This window comes from Taudactylus pleione, unplaced genomic scaffold (genome assembly GCF_031769625.1).
Source record: "Taudactylus pleione unplaced genomic scaffold, aTauple2 ptg000065l, whole genome shotgun sequence".
NCBI classification, from domain to species: Eukaryota; Metazoa; Chordata; class Amphibia; order Anura; family Myobatrachidae; genus Taudactylus; species Taudactylus pleione.
Window position 1 is genome coordinate 6,835,071 of NW_028284467.1, and position 18,220 is coordinate 6,853,290.

Here is an 18,220-nt window from a genome sequence, read left to right on the forward strand (position 1 = left end):
GGCTGCTGCTGTGTTCATCCACTCCCTGTGTCCAGTGTCTGCTGTGTCCATCCTCTCCACCTACAATGGCTGCTGCTGTGCTGTGTCCACTCCTGTCCCTGTGCCCAGAGGCTGTTGCTGTATCCATCCACTCCCTATGTCCAGTGGCTGCTGTGTCCATCCTCTCCACCTCCAGTGGCTGCTGCTGTGCTGTGTCCAGTCCCCTTAGTGTTAAACACTGACCGTAGTGTTAATATTGGCAGAACTAGATTTACAGTACAGGCAGATAGCAAATCACTGTTTATTGTTTTTATAGTGCAGGAATTATTATAGTAGTCACACAGTGTTGCTGCACTGTGACTACATAGTAGTCCATACCCCACTGCGATATAAGCAGTGTGACTCACAGTTGTCATTTGCGGAAAAAATTGAACTGACGGAGATTTCCAGGCCTCGTTCTCTCATCTACGGCGGCCAGCTTGCGTGACCCCATGGGTCACTTAGCTGGCCAATGTTCCCACAGATTATCCAAAGCTGCGTTCAAAATGTGGAAAAGATGATGGTCATCAAAATGAACTATAAAATCCACAAGGAGGACATATACCGTCAATTATGTCAAAGTCCAGAGGCACATGTAATGGTGGATTCCAGCAGGGACAAATTAACATTTGTGAAGAAGATGATGTACACACTGATGATGAGCGTGAGGATGATAATGGCGATATCTTGCCTTTGTTGAGCCAGTTTGTACGAAGAGATCATTGCCAGCTGCCTATTGGTAGCTTGGTTTGTGGGGGCCCAAACAAACCAATCACTTCAGCCACAAGTGCCAGTCCTTGTTGTTAAGTTGTTAAACTGTGCATGTCCTGTTTAATCTACTACATAATGGTGGGTGGTGCACCTCTTTTCTTTGCATTATGTGCAATTTGGGGCATTGCTGAATGTCTTTGCATAGACAACAAACAAACATTTTTTATAGTTACATGTGAGGTCAGAAAATGAGCAGTTGGCCACACAGCCACAAGAACCAGGGAACAGATCCTATGAAAGCAGTAAGAATATGCAATACAAATGGAGTATTGTAACCAAGGTAAATTCAAATGAAGATCAATAGGTGAAGGTGGATACAATGTATCATATAGTCTCATACAATGAAAGATTTCAAAAGTACATCCACTTGTGGTATATCAGGGTAAATTCCAAAGGACTGAACATGGTAAAAGTGTTAAAAATTATCTGCTTGCACTGTGACACGATGGAGGAAAATCCTCTCAGTAAATCAAGTGTACTCAAAAATAAATGAATTTGGAGGGGTGAGTAGTCACTCAATTGGTCCGTGGTATGACTCGTCTCGGTAAGATACCTTAATTTTAGAGACTGCTGTAGCCTGGACCTGGTCGTTGGGGGCAATCTTTCCAGGCTGTCGTATCTGGAATCTCCCAAGTGGGGAGCGTGAAAGACATGCAGGTCCGGCTAGATGGGGTGTCCACTAGCGTTGAGACGAATGTTGGGTGGGCGCGATAATCCCAGATGGACCACGCGGTGATCGGTGGCCTGTGCAAGACAACAGTAAAGACTGGTGCTGCCGCACGTTGTGGGAGGTAAGCGGACATCACAGAGGGGTGTGTCGCTGATGCGTTTCTCAGCAATACGCCGTTTCCTCAAAGCAGTGGTGGTCTGTAATGGGTTTCTTCCTTATAATACACTAAGTAGCCAATAGTATAGAGTCATTAGTATAATTGGGCTAACGAGCGTTCAATTAACCTAGAATTCAATTAATGCTCATTAGCCCCTCCTCCTTATAAATTTGCTTAAATTTACTACAAATTCACCCATCCTTCCTTTCCCTGGCTTCAACAACATACATACTCCATCTCCATCGGGCCTATGATCTAGCTCTTGATTAATGAAAACATTCTTGGGTTCTTTCTATGGAGTCATATAGTTTATTAAACTGCTATCCTGTCAGTCACTGCAGTGCTGTTCTCTTTCCTAGATGTGCCATGTTGGAAGTTGAACTTACACTTGTTTGTGCCGCCCACCGCTGTCTCTTAGTTTAGTCGGCTAGCTAGCTCGATTCAGCTAAACTGGGCCTAAACTAAATTAAAACAATATTGTGAGCTGTGAGGTGGTCAAAATTGACTTGAATTTAATGTTATTGAGGTCAATAATACTGTAGGAACTAAAACAGGCCCAAATTATTTAGCAGTATGTATCATTTAAAAAACAAATACAGATCCAAAACCAAAATCCGTGAGGGCAATACAGATACAAAACTAAAACAAGGGGGCCGGCGCACATCTCTAGTTCAAAGCTACTTTGCACTAGACTTCAGATATTTTGAATATCATAAATGATTTCCTATGAAGGCATATGTGGGATAATACAGAAGAAACAACAGGTGGGAGACAACCTCATTGCTAGGTATTTTATTCCTCAGGTTCCAGCAACAAAACTTGTGTGCACTTACCTCCACAATGGGATACATACAGTAACTCCAATACCAAAAGCTCTTAGGAAAAGGTTCTGTCATATGGTATTCAGGTGTAAATGGATGGAACGTTTCCCTTTTTTCAGTGTCCCTGGAGTCTCCAGCTATAACCCCCATTTTTTCCATACACTGACCCAGTGCTAAATCCTCCACAGATGTGGTATGTTGGCAAACTCCAGTGCGGAATCCTTCCACAAAGCGGCTCACAGCTTCCTTGCTAAGTACATAACCAGCTCCACCACTCATGTAGCCCTGCTTGGCATATGGTTTGAAGCGTTTCCCAAAGTAAACAGGCTGGTCAGGTGTATAATTAGAGAGCATCCAACGTAAATTATCCACTACAACATACGTGTCATCATCTGCTTTAAAAAACCAGTCAGCTTGGTCTAGGTAGTTCTTATGCACATACTGAAAGGCTTTAATAGTCTTCCAGTAAAGCTGATCCCGCCCTTCCGTGGTATCCAAAGCAATTATTGGGAAGCTGTCATTGGCGGTGGAGCTCACGAATAGGACCACATTGCAATGACGAGTCCAGGAATACTTTACATGAATAGCTTTTGTGTCCAAGTTTTGAGGTGCAGTCATGATCCAGCAAAGTATTCTGACTTTGTGCTCTAGCTCATCACTCACTGTGTTGTTACCTACAGTATAAGACCCAAGTATAAAATAATCAGAGACATGGATCACCTTGGTAGTCAATAAAAGCTGAACAGCTGAAGTGTGTCATTACAAAAGTAAATAAAATTAACTAGAGCCTGTCTCCATATTACCAAAGCAACAACTGAAATAACTAATTTATTTGATAAGAACACATTTATACCTATGCCATCCAGACTACTGTAAGTAGTCTGTGTATGGTATATGAGGTTAATGGGATTCTTCCAGATGATACACAAATCGAGTTGGTCAAATCAATGTATTAGTTGAAGAAGCACTGTCTTGAAAAGAAAGGGGATATCTAGAAAATAAATACACAAAGACTTCAACAGCACACTGCTGTAAGCCAGTAAAAGATCTACAGTACAAGCACGTAGCTTACCATGTATGTACACAGGATGTAGTTTGCATCCCGGCGGTCGGGATTCTGGCACTCAGAATACTGGTGCCGGAATCATGACAGCAGTCGAAATCCTGGCAGCAGAATCCTGGCAGCCGGCATCCCGACGGTAAGTATTATGGTTAGGATGAGGGTTAAGTTTAGGGGTTAAGCTTAGGTTACGGGGGGGAGGGTTAGGCTGCGGGGGGAGGGTTAGGGAAAGTTAGTGGTGTACTTACTGATTTTTAGTTTATCTCTCCGGGAGTTGCCCGAAGAGAAGAGATGCAGGTGGGCGCTGATGGGGACAGGGCCAGACTATCCGTGTCATTAAGCCCCGCCCCTCATGGTAAAATACCAGGAATCCCGCATATTTGACTAGGCAGCCGGGCCAAATGACGCGATTCTCATAGAATTGCGTCAGTAGTCCCCGCCCCCTACTCATGGACCAGCCTATCCCTGGGAAATTCCTCCCCATTCAGCTCACTTCACTAGGAATGCCTACTCTTCCGATGGTGTGTGTGTTATCCGAAAAATCGCAAGTCCTGGGACAGTAGGCAAGTATGGTCAGGGGTTAGGGTACTACCTAGTTCTTTTGTGTATTGCTTTTATAGGTAACCTCTCCCTATCAAGGACCTGCTTTAGCTTATTAATTAATTCGAGCAACTTCCATTGTGTGTATCATTGTATTGGAGGAACATGTAGGATTAGTAGCTGACGGAGTGCCGGTCCTTGTAGTGCCAAAGTGGAGGCTCTTGGGGTACCTCTTGATAAGTTAGGGGTCAATTTAAAAACACATGAATGTATGATACAATATTATTGTTTACAGTTAGAACCTCTCTCAGCAAAAGCGCCATAAAGTGGCTACTAGATTATCATATATAGGGGGAGATGTACTAAGCCTTGGAGAGTGATACAGTGGAGAGAGATAAAGTACCTGCCAATCAGCTTCTAACTGCCATTTTTCAAACACAGCCTGTAAACTCCTCCATAATATTATATATGTGTAACTAAGGTTTTTATGTTTTATTCATATATAGAATTATAGCTTTTTTACTAGTTTACAGAAGTGTGCTGGAGGAATGTGAGGGCCATAATTCTGAAAAAAAAAAGAAATTGTAAAAAAATTGACAACGCAGTGTCAGCATGGTTTCATGAAGGACCAGTCGTGCCCAACAAATATTGTTCACTGTATTAGGAGGTAAATGTCAAATCTGGATCATAGTAGTGTAATTGTTATTATATATATATATATATATATATATATATATATACACATATAATCAAACAGTAATAGGTTGTACTTTTGGCAATCTTGGCTATAGATTTAATGTGGTCAAAATTTAAAAGGCAAATCAAATCTGGTTTTGCTTTTTACGTTATTGGCGCTTTAAGAGACAGCTGAAAATTGTGCCGCTTTACAACGGCTGTTACATATACCCAAAAGTATGTTCCTAGACAGAAGACTAGTTGAAGGATAGCAAAAAAAAAAAAGTTAAAAGTGTGTCATATTCAAAAGTTATTAGTGGTAAAATAATAGGGATGTCTATTAGGGCTCTTTTACAATCTTATTATTTAAGACTTTGTAAACAATTTCTAAAAAATTAAATGGAAAAGGTTTTAGGACTACTGTATGGCAGAACGTGCTGGAGCAGCACAATGCCAGTCAGCAGCTGTAAGGCAAAACCTGGGATGCTGAAAAAGTGGGATAAATACACGTGATAAAAAAAATTGTATTAATTTGAATATGAGGTAAAATTTTGGGCACATTCTTGTAAGAAGAGAACTGGAGAGGATAAAAAGGTGGGAAACCTCATTAATAAAGGGACGGGAAGAGTTAAACTATAAAGGGCACCTGCTAGGTGACTTAATTAATATGTAAATATTTTTTATGTCAATACAAGATTTAACTAATCAATTTATTACACCTGGGGCTGGTAATCAATTGTATATAGAAATAGGAAGGTTTCACCATGAAAAGAGGTAGCAATTACCTAATGTAAGGATTGCCAAACTAGTAGATTATCTATGACATGACTTGGTGACAGCAAATTCACAATTTAGTAATGGATTGGATGCTTTTCTTATATTATTAAAGGGTTTATTGGTCCAGTCCATTTGAAGCTAAATGGAAAAAGGTCACACTGGGAGTTTTGGCCTATATGTCTCTCACCGCTCATGACGAAAAGTCATTCACGATTACATTATAGATATTTATTAGATAACAGTTGCCTTTTTCAGTGAGTAGTTGGTACAGCATGTGGTGCAGACATGGGATTATCACCACAAATTATTGTACCATATGTACTATGGTTTAAATAACAATCAAGCAATAGAGAAAGTTGATAGGAGCTATCCAGTCACCTTTGGTAGTGAAGTTTCCACCTCACCCATATGTCCTGTGTATTATGGCAGGTTTTACATCTTTGTATAGTAGCTCTGATTTACATGAATGTGCACCTGAAAGCTGGCCATGCCCATTTGAATGTTTCAGAAATGCAATCACATTTATATATGTTTACTCAAATCTTAGGAGACTCTCTTAGGCCACTTGAAATGTTGGTATAGGCTACAGTACTTAACATTCTTACATTTATTTAAAACATAATAAATCCATTTGATTAGTTATTGATGAGCTTATCAATTTACCTGTGATGTGAGTATGAGGGATCTCTTTTAGCATATATAGGTGGTCCATATATTTCCATGAGCGAATTGCTAAAGGTGGCTTCATATCGGAACTGTCTTTGATCATTCTCACCAGGAGAAATATGGTTAAAAAGCCCACTATGATGCCAAACATGAATGTTATCAACGGAGTTTTGCTGGGAAAGTATGCCATTGCTGTAAAGAAAAACATGAAACTCAATGCACATCAGTAACTATGACATACATTAATTGGTTAAACTAAAGGGAGACATGGTTCACATTAACCCATACCCACGTGCATTTGTGTCTGAAGTCTGGAGTGTTTACAGTGAGGCTGCATTTGTTTGGAGGCTGCCCGCAACATTTACTAATGATCACTGCAATCAAATTCTTTGGGATCAATGAAGTGTCCTCTTCTGAGCTCACTGACTGCAAATGTCAGCGGTTGTTATCACTGCTTGTCAGATATGTGTTCTTAGTTGATAGCTATGTTATATAAAGACCTACAGTATGGGTTTCCCAAAACTACAGAAATGTGCAGGGATTTAAACATATTGAACTTATCTCTTTTTACTCTCATTTTTAAGACAAGAAACCTCTTTGTTGACCACAGGCACAAGAGCAACAGGCAATACATGAATGCTTTTCAAAGGCACACAGAATTCCTATGGAACTGTAGGTGTCTTGTGGTCACGAGTTCCTCATCCACAATTCTGAATCGGATGAGAGTAAAGCTGGGCATACACTATACAATTATCTGTCAGATATCTGTCCAATCTGGCTCTTTGGAATGAAAATCTGGTAATGTATGGGAGCAAATGACAGTTAATCATATGGTCTTAAAGACTGGAAAATGGACAAAAAACAATTGTTCAAATTGGTTACATTTGTGTGTTTTAACCAATTTGTTTGAATGACCATTTTTGTCTGTTTTCCAGTGATTGTGAGCAAATGGTCGATTGTCATTTACTCCAATACATTACCAGGTTTTAATTCCAGCCAGCAAGATAGGACAGTTATCTGACAGATAATTGTATAGTGTATGCCCAGCATAAGGGGTTTATTTACTAAATGTTGATTTTGGTCGATTATTAGTCGATGTTGGGTCCATTTTTGGATGATTTTGTGTTTCAGGGTCTAAATCACACATTTTCTAACACATGATTTTTGACATCTTTTTATAAACAATGTCAAAAAATCATCTCTAGGTGAATGTATGATTTCGACCCTGAAACAAAAAAATCAACCAAAAATCGACCCAACATCGAACAAAAATCAACTAAAATCGACCTTTCAGTAAAGATACCCCTAAATCACACATTTACCTTCAAATGATTTTTGACATTGTTTAAAAAAGTTATGTCAAAAATCATCTGTTAGTAAATGTGTGATTTAGACCATGAAATACAAAATCGACCTTTAGTAAATATACCCCTAAGAATTAGGGGTGTGCACCGGCCACTTTTCGTGTTTTGTGTTTTGGTTTTGGATCTGGATCTTTCTTCGTGTTTTGGATCTGGATTGGTTTTGCCAAAACCACCCTTCCGTGTTTTGGGTTCTGGGTTTTGTGTTTTGGATCTGTATTTTTTTGAAAAAAAGCATAAAAACAGCTAAAATCACAGAATTTGTAGGTTTTTCTGCTCCTATGCTATTATTAACCTCAATAAACTTAATTTCCACTCATTTCCAGTCTATTCTGAACACCTCACACCTCACAATAGTGTTTTTATGTCCAAAAGGTTGCACCGAGGTAGCTGGATGACTATGCTAAGCGACACGAGTGGGCGGCACAAACACGTGACCCATCTAGGAGTGACACTGCAGTGGCAGACAGGATGGCAGTTAGAAAAACTAGGCCCCAAACTGTACATAATGCAAAGAAAAAAAAGAGGTGCAAGATGGAATTGTCCTTGGGCCCTCCCACCCACCCTTATGTTGTATAAACAGGACATGCACACTTTAACAAACCAATCATTTCAGCGCCAGGGTCTGCCACACAACTGTGGCTGAAATGATTGGTTCGTTTGGGCCCCCACAAAACAAGCTGGCAATTACTGTGTCCCTGCACAAACTGGCTCTACGGAGGCAAGATGTCATCCTCATCCTCCTCATCCACCGATTCCTCACCCTCTTCAGTGTGTACATCCTCATCCTCACAAAGTATTAACTCGTCCCCACTTGAATCCACCACCACAGGTCCCTCTGTACGTTCTGGAGGCTGGTCTTCCTGGAAGAGCTGATAATTCATTTTGATGAACATCATCTTCTCCACATTCTGTGGAAGCAACCTCCTACGCCTTTCGCTGACAAGGTTCCCGGCTGCACTAAACACTCTTTCGGAGTACACACTGGAGGGGGGGCAACTCAGGTAAAATAGAGCCAGTTTGTACAGGGGCCTCCAAATTGCCTCTTTTTCCTGCCAGTACAGGTATGGACTGTCTGACATGCCTACTTGGATGCTGTCACCGATGTAATTCTCCACCATTCTGTCAATGGTGACAGTATCATATGCAGTGACAGTAGACATGTCAGAAATTGTTGCCAGGTCCTTCAGTCCGGACCAGATGTCCAAACTTGGTCCTGCCTGCCCTGCATCACCGCCAGCGGGTTGCTTAGGATACCTAAGTTTTTTCCTGGCAGCCCCAGTTGCGGGAGAAAATGAAGAAGGAGCCGTTGACATGTCACGTTCCGCTTCAGCTGACAGTGTGTTCACCAGCAGGTCTTTGCACCTCTGCAGGCTTGTGTCGGCCGGAAAGAGAGACACCACATAGGCTTTAAACCTAGGATCGAGCACGGTGGCCAAAATGTAGTGGTCTGATTTCAACAGATTGACCACCCTGGAATCCTGGCAAAGCGAATGAAGGGCTTCATCCACAAGTCCCACATGCCGAGCGGAATCGCTCCGTCTTAGCTCCTCCTTCACTTTCTCCAGCTGCTTCTGCAAAAGCCTGATGAGGGGAATGACCTGACTCAAGCTGGCAGTGTCTGAACTGACTTCACGTGTGGCAAGTTCGAAGGGCTGGAGAACCTTGCACAACACGGAAATCATTCTCCACTGCGCTTGAGTCAGGTGCATACCCCCTCCTTTGCCTATGTCATAGGTGGATGTATAGGCTTGTATGGCCTTTTGCTGCTCCTCCATCCTCTGAAGCATATAGAGGGTTGAGTTCCACCGCATCACAACCTCTTGCTTCAGGTGATGGCGGGGCAGGTTCAAGAGTGTTTGCTGGCGCTCCAGTCTTCGGCACGCAGTCGCTGAATGGCGAAAGTGGCCAGAAATTTTTCGGGCCACCCAAAGCGTCTCCTGCACGCCCTTGTCGCTTTTCAGAAAATTCTGCACCACCAAGTTTATTGTGTGAGCAAAACATGGGACGTGCTGGAATTTGCCCAGATGTAATGCCCGCACAATATTGGTGGCGTTGTCAGATATCACAAATCCCCAGGAGAGTCTAAGTGGGGTAAGCCACTGGGCGATGATTTCCCTCAGTTTCTCTAAGAGGTTGTCGGCGGTGTGCCTCTTACTGAAACCGGTGATACACAGCGTAGCCTGCCTTGTAACGAGCTGGCGTTTCTGAGATGCTGCTACTGGTGACGCTGCTGCTGTTGCTGCGTAAGGTGATACATCTACCCAGTGGGCTGTCACAGTCATATAGTCCTTAGTCTGCCCTGTTCCACTTGTCCACATGTCCGTGGTTAAGTGGACATTGTGTGCAACGGCATTTTTCAGGACACTGAGGACACTTTTTCTGATGTTTCTGTACAGTCTCGGTATCGCCTGCCTAGTGAAGTGGAATCTAGACGGGATTTGGAACCGGGGACACACTACCTCCATCAATTGTCTAAATCCCACTGCACTAATGGCGGATACCGGACGCACGTCTAACACCAACATAGCAGTCAAGGCCTCAGTTATACGTTTTGCTTCAGGATGACTGCTGTCGTACTTCATCCTCCTCGCTAAGGACTGTTGGAGGGTCAATTGTTTAGTAAAAGTAGTGGTGTTCCTACTTCCTCTCAGGGATGATGAACGACTCCCAGCAGCAGCAACAGCAGCAGCGGCAGCAGTAGGCGTAGCAATGCAGGATCCTCCGGAGGAATCCCGGATAGGAGAGTCAGTCATGCCAGTGACATGGCCTGCAGGACTACTTCCGATCCTGACTAAGGAGAAAATTGACGAGGAGGGAGCTGACGGTGTGGTTTGCAGGCGCTTGGATACAACAGGACAACGGGATTTAGGTGTCCCTGGGCTGCTTACGGTCTTAGCCAAAGTTTCTGAACTTGACAGTAACTTTTTATGAACGCGCTGCAGGTGCCGTATAAGGGAGGATGTTCCTAGGTGGTTGACGTCTCTACCCCTACTTATTTCACCTTTACATATGGTACATATGGCAAGACAGTTGTTGGATAGAAATATTGCCAGACCAAAGAGGTGGAATGTTTGGTTTTCTGCCCAGGCATGACCGTGATGGGCTTTTTCATCCCACGGACAACAACTGTCTCCCCCGGAGCCTGATTTAAACAAACCACATCACCATCAGAATCCTCCTCGCCAACTTCCTCCTCAGCGCCAGCTACACCAGTATCCTCATCCTGTTGTACTTCAACAGTGACATCTTCAATTTGCATATCAGCAAGTGGACTGTGGGTGCTCCTTTCAGCACTTGCAGGGGGCGTGCAAATGGTGGAAAGAGCCACCTCTTCCCGTCCAGTGCTGGGAAGGTCAGGCATCGCAACCACCACCACACTTGGACTCTCCTTGGGGATTTGTGATATCTTCTTAGAAAGCACAGTTCTTCGCTGTGCTTTTGCCAGCTTAACTCTTTTGATTTTTTTAGTGGGAGGAGGGCTTCCATCATCATGTGAAGCTGAACCACTAGTCATGAACATACTTGGGATCGACCTTAGCCGTTCCTTGCCACTCCGTGTCGTAAATGGCATATTGGCAAGTTTAAGTTTCTCTTCAGCTGATTTAAATGTTTTTTTCAAGGTCATTTTCCTGAACTTTTTCATTTGGGATTGTATGTGCCCTCTACTATGACATTGGGCATCGGCCTTGGCAGACGACGTTGATGGCATGTTATCGTCTATGTCATGACTAGTGGCAGCAGCTTCAGCACTAGGAGGAAGTGGTTCTTGATCTTTCTCTATTTTATTTTTATCGGAGAAAGTTTGGTCCTCCATTTATGTTATATTGATTTGATATATACGTGCGGCTAAACACAGAAAATATTTTTTTTTTTGGTTTGGACTGGAGTGTACTTTGGGGGTTACAGCACCCTTTAACGGTCAAGCCAGCCGGCCCTTTACTTATGACACAGGCGCACGCTTGGCACTACTTTGTTGATGCACGTGCGGCTACTGCGCACACAATTCACAAACACAGAAAATAATTTTTTTTTGGTTTGGACTGGAGTGTACTTTGGGGGATACAGCACCCTTTAACGGTCAAGCCAGCCGGCCCTTTACTTATGACACAGGCGCACGCTTGGCACTACTTTGTTGATGCACGTGCGGCTACTGCGCACACAATTCACAAACACAGAAAATAATTTTTTTTTTGGTTTGGACTGGAGTGTACTTTCGGGGGTTACAGCACCCTTAACGGTCAAGCCAGCTGGCCCTTTACTTATGACACAGGCGCACGCTTGGCACTACTTTGTTGATGCACGTGCGGCTACTGCGCACACAATTCACAAACACAGAAAATAATTTTTTTTTGGTTTGGACTGGAGTGTACTTTCGGGCGTTACAGCACCCTTTAACGGTCAAGCCAGCCGGCCCTTTACTTATGACACAGGCGCACGCTTGGCACTACTTTGTTGATGCACGTGCGGCTACTGCGCACACAATTCGCAAACACAGAAAATATTTTTTTTTTTGGTTTGGACTGGAGTGTACTTTGGGGGTTACAGCACCCTTTAACGGTCAAGCCAGCCGGCCCTTTACTTATGACACAGGCGCATGCTTGGCACTACTTTGTTGATGCACGTGCGGCTACTGCGCACACAATTCACAAACACAGAAAATAATTTTTTTTTTGGTTTGGACTGGAGAGTACTTTGGGGGTTACAGCACCCTTTAACGGTCAAGCCAGCCGGCTCTTTACTTATGACACAGGCGCACGCTTGGCACTACTTTGTTGATGCACGTGCGGCTACTGCGCACACAATTCACAAACACAGAAAATAATTTTTTTTTGGTTTGGACTGGAGTGTACTTTCGGGGGTTACAGCACCCTTTAACGGTCAAGCCAGCCGGCCCTTTACTTATGACACAGGCGCACGCTTGGCACTACTTTGTTGATGCACGTGCGGCTACTGCGCACACAATTCACAAACACAGAAAATAATTTTTTTTTTGGTTTGGACTGGAGTGTACTTTGGGGGTTACAGCACCCTTTAACGGTCAAGCCAGCCGGCCCTTTACTTATGACAGGCGCACGCTTGGCACTACTTTGTTGATGCACGTGCGGCTACTGCGCACACAATTCACAAACACAGAAAATAATTTTTTTTTTGGTTTGGACTGGAGTGTACTTTGGGGGTTACAGCACCCTTTAACGGTCAAGCCAGCCGGCCCTTTACTTATGACACAGGCGCACGCTTGTCACTACTTTGTTGATGCACGTGCGGCTACGGCGCACACAATTCACAAACACAGAAAATATTTTTTTTTTTGGTTTGGACTGGAGTGTACTTTCGGGGGTTACAGCATCCTTTAACGGTCAAGCCAGCCGGCCCTTTACTTATGACACAGGCGCACGCCTGGCACTACTTTGTTGATGCACGTGCGGCTACTGCGCACACAATTCGCAAACACAGAAAATATATTTTTTTTTTGTTTGGACTGGAGTGTACTTTGGGGGTTACAGCACCCTTTAACGGTCAAGCCAGCCGGCCCTTTACTTATGACACAGGCGCACGCTTGGCACTACTTTGTTGATGCACGTGCGGCTACTGCGCACACAATTCACAAACACAGAAAATAATTTTTTTTTGGTTTGGACTGGAGAGTACTTTGGGGGTTACAGCACCCTTTAACGGTCAAGCCAGCCGGCTCTTTACTTATGACACAGGCGCACACTTGGCACTACTTTGTTGATGCACGTGCGGCTACTGCGCACACAATTCACAAACACAGAAAATAATTTTTTTTTGGTTTGGACTGGAGTGTACTTTCGGGGGTTACAGCACCCTTTAACGGTCAAGCCAGCCGGCCCTTTACTTATGACACAGGCGCACGCTTGGCACTACTTTGTTGATGCACGTGCGGCTACTGCGCACACAATTCACAAACACAGAAAATAATTTTTTTTTTGGTTTGGACTGGAGTGTACTTTGGGGGTTACAGCACCCTTTAACGGTCAAGCCAGCCGGCCCTTTACTTATGACAGGCGCACGCTTGGCACTACTTTGTTGATGCACGTGCGGCTACTGCGCACACAATTCACAAACACAGAAAATAATTTTTTTTTTGGTTTGGACTGGAGTGTACTTTGGGGGTTACAGCACCCTTTAACGGTCAAGCCAGCCGGCCCTTTACTTATGACACAGGCGCACGCTTGTCACTACTTTGTTGATGCACGTGCGGCTACGGCGCACACAATTCACAAACACAGAAAATATTTTTTTTTTTGGTTTGGACTGGAGTGTACTTTCGGGGGTTACAGCATCCTTTAACGGTCAAGCCAGCCGGCCCTTTACTTATGACACAGGCGCACGCCTGGCACTACTTTGTTGATGCACGTGCGGCTACTGCGCACACAATTCGCAAACACAGAAAATATATTTTTTTTTTGTTTGGACTGGAGTGTACTTTGGGGGTTACAGCACCCTTTAACGGTCAAGCCAGCCGGCCCTTTACTTATGACACAGGCGCACGCTTGGCACTACTTTGTTGATGCACGTGCGGCTACTGCGCACACAATTCACAAACACAGAAAATAATTTTTTTTTGGTTTGGACTGGAGAGTACTTTGGGGGTTACAGCACCCTTTAACGGTCAAGCCAGCCGGCTCTTTACTTATGACACAGGCGCACACTTGGCACTACTTTGTTGATGCACGTGCGGCTACTGCGCACACAATTCACAAACACAGAAAATAATTTTTTTTTGGTTTGGACTGGAGTGTACTTTCGGGGGTTACAGCACCCTTTAACGGTCAAGCCAGCCGGCCCTTTACTTATGACACAGGCGCACGCTTGGCACTACTTTGTTGATGCACGTGCGGCTACTGCGCACACAATTCACAAACACAGAAAATAATTTTTTTTTGGTTTGGACTGGAGTGTACTTTGGGGGATACAGCACCCTTTAACGGTCAAGCCAGCCGGCCCTTTACTTATGACACAGGCGCACGCTTGGCACTACTTTGTTGATGCACGTGCGGCTACTGCGCACACAATTCACAAACACAGAAAATAATTTTTTTTTTGGTTTGGACTGGAGTGTACTTTCGGGGGTTACAGCACCCTTAACGGTCAAGCCAGCTGGCCCTTTACTTATGACACAGGCGCACGCTTGGCACTACTTTGTTGATGCACGTGCGGCTACTGCGCACACAATTCACAAACACAGAAAATAATTTTTTTTTGGTTTGGACTGGAGTGTACTTTCGGGCGTTACAGCACCCTTTAACGGTCAAGCCAGCCGGCCCTTTACTTATGACACAGGCGCACGCTTGGCACTACTTTGTTGATGCACGTGCGGCTACTGCGCACACAATTCGCAAACACAGAAAATATTTTTTTTTTTGGTTTGGACTGGAGTGTACTTTGGGGGTTACAGCACCCTTTAACGGTCAAGCCAGCCGGCCCTTTACTTATGACACAGGCGCATGCTTGGCACTACTTTGTTGATGCACGTGCGGCTACTGCGCACACAATTCACAAACACAGAAAATAATTTTTTTTTTGGTTTGGACTGGAGAGTACTTTGGGGGTTACAGCACCCTTTAACGGTCAAGCCAGCCGGCTCTTTACTTATGACACAGGCGCACGCTTGGCACTACTTTGTTGATGCACGTGCGGCTACTGCGCACACAATTCACAAACACAGAAAATAATTTTTTTTTGGTTTGGACTGGAGTGTACTTTCGGGGGTTACAGCACCCTTTAACGGTCAAGCCAGCCGGCCCTTTACTTATGACACAGGCGCACGCTTGGCACTACTTTGTTGATGCACGTGCGGCTACTGCGCACACAATTCACAAACACAGAAAATAATTTTTTTTTTGGTTTGGACTGGAGTGTACTTTGGGGGTTACAGCACCCTTTAACGGTCAAGCCAGCCGGCCCTTTACTTATGACAGGCGCACGCTTGGCACTACTTTGTTGATGCACGTGCGGCTACTGCGCACACAATTCACAAACACAGAAAATAATTTTTTTTTTGGTTTGGACTGGAGTGTACTTTGGGGGTTACAGCACCCTTTAACGGTCAAGCCAGCCGGCCCTTTACTTATGACACAGGCGCACGCTTGTCACTACTTTGTTGATGCACGTGCGGCTACGGCGCACACAATTCACAAACACAGAAAATATTTTTTTTTTTGGTTTGGACTGGAGTGTACTTTCGGGGGTTACAGCATCCTTTAACGGTCAAGCCAGCCGGCCCTTTACTTATGACACAGGCGCACGCCTGGCACTACTTTGTTGATGCACGTGCGGCTACTGCGCACACAATTCGCAAACACAGAAAATATATTTTTTTTTTGTTTGGACTGGAGTGTACTTTGGGGGTTACAGCACCCTTTAACGGTCAAGCCAGCCGGCCCTTTACTTATGACACAGGCGCACGCTTGGCACTACTTTGTTGATGCACGTGCGGCTACTGCGCACACAATTCACAAACACAGAAAATAATTTTTTTTTGGTTTGGACTGGAGAGTACTTTGGGGGTTACAGCACCCTTTAACGGTCAAGCCAGCCGGCTCTTTACTTATGACACAGGCGCACACTTGGCACTACTTTGTTGATGCACGTGCGGCTACTGCGCACACAATTCACAAACACAGAAAATAATTTTTTTTTGGTTTGGACTGGAGTGTACTTTCGGGGGTTACAGCACCCTTTAACGGTCAAGCCAGCCGGCCCTTTACTTATGACACAGGCGCACGCTTGGCACTACTTTGTTGATGCACGTGCGGCTACTGCGCACACAATTCACAAACACAGAAAATAATTTTTTTTTTGGTTTGGACTGGAGTGTACTTTGGGGGTTACAGCACCCTTTAACGGTCAAGCCAGCCGGCCCTTTATTTATGACAGGCGCACGCTTGGCACTACTTTGTTGATGCACGTGCGGCTACTGCGCACACAATTCACAAACACAGAAAATAATTTTTTTTTTGGTTTGGACTGGAGTGTACTTTGGGGGTTACAGCACCCTTTAACGGTCAAGCCAGCCGGCCCTTTACTTATGACACAGGCGCACGCTTGTCACTACTTTGTTGATGCACGTGCGGCTACGGCGCACACAATTCACAAACACAGAAAATATTTTTTTTTTTGGTTTGGACTGGAGTGTACTTTCGGGGGTTACAGCATCCTTTAACGGTCAAGCCAGCCGGCCCTTTACTTATGACACAGGCGCACGCCTGGCACTACTTTGTTGATGCACGTGCGGCTACTGCGCACACAATTCGCAAACACAGAAAATATATTTTTTTTTTGTTTGGACTGGAGTGTACTTTGGGGGTTACAGCACCCTTTAACGGTCAAGCCAGCCGGCCCTTTACTTATGACACAGGCGCACGCTTGGCACTACTTTGTTGATGCACGTGCGGCTACTGCGCACACAATTCACAAACACAGAAAATAATTTTTTTTTGGTTTGGACTGGAGAGTACTTTGGGGGTTACAGCACCCTTTAACGGTCAAGCCAGCCGGCTCTTTACTTATGACACAGGCGCACACTTGGCACTACTTTGTTGATGCACGTGCGGCTACTGCGCACACAATTCACAAACACAGAAAATAATTTTTTTTTGGTTTGGACTGGAGTGTACTTTCGGGGGTTACAGCACCCTTTAACGGTCAAGCCAGCCGGCCCTTTACTTATGACACAGGCGCACGCTTGGCACTACTTTGTTGATGCACGTGCGGCTACTGCGCACACAATTCACAAACACAGAAAATAATTTTTTTTTGGTTTGGACTGGAGTGTACTTTGGGGGATACAGCACCCTTTAACGGTCAAGCCAGCCGGCCCTTTACTTATGACACAGGCGCACGCTTGGCACTACTTTGTTGATGCACGTGCGGCTACTGCGCACACAATTCACAAACACAGAAAATAATTTTTTTTTTGGTTTGGACTGGAGTGTACTTTCGGGGGTTACAGCACCCTTAACGGTCAAGCCAGCTGGCCCTTTACTTATGACACAGGCGCACGCTTGGCACTACTTTGTTGATGCACGTGCGGCTACTGCGCACACAATTCACAAACACAGAAAATAATTTTTTTTTGGTTTGGACTGGAGTGTACTTTCGGGCGTTACAGCACCCTTTAACGGTCAAGCCAGCCGGCCCTTTACTTATGACACAGGCGCACGCTTGGCACTACTTTGTTGATGCACGTGCGGCTACTGCGCACACAATTCGCAAACACAGAAAATATTTTTTTTTTTGGTTTGGACTGGAGTGTACTTTGGGGGTTACAGCACCCTTTAACGGTCAAGCCAGCCGGCCCTTTACTTATGACACAGGCGCATGCTTGGCACTACTTTGTTGATGCACGTGCGGCTACTGCGCACACAATTCACAAACACAGAAAATAATTTTTTTTTTGGTTTGGACTGGAGAGTACTTTGGGGGTTACAGCACCCTTTAACGGTCAAGCCAGCCGGCTCTTTACTTATGACACAGGCGCACGCTTGGCACTACTTTGTTGATGCACGTGCGGCTACTGCGCACACAATTCACAAACACAGAAAATAATTTTTTTTTGGTTTGGACTGGAGTGTACTTTCGGGGGTTACAGCACCCTTTAACGGTCAAGCCAGCCGGCCCTTTACTTATGACACAGGCGCACGCTTGGCACTACTTTGTTGATGCACGTGCGGCTAC

At 44.5% G+C, this 18,220-nt stretch overlaps 1 protein-coding gene across 1 annotated transcript in view; it reads right to left on the reverse strand.

Moving 5' to 3' along the window:
• Positions 1-18,220, reverse strand: part of LOC148534644 (glycoprotein-N-acetylgalactosamine 3-beta-galactosyltransferase 1-like) — a 200,459-nt gene that overhangs the window by 18,321 nt on the left and 163,918 nt on the right. Inside the window, exons 3-4 of the mRNA XM_088465924.1 lie at positions 6,153-6,347; positions 2,450-3,111 (exon numbers count right to left, since the gene is read on the reverse strand). Coding sequence (XP_088322050.1) covers positions 2,450-3,111; positions 6,153-6,345 — 855 coding nt within the window. The 5' untranslated portion in view covers positions 6,346-6,347. The remainder of the gene's footprint in view (positions 1-2,449; positions 3,112-6,152; positions 6,348-18,220) is intronic.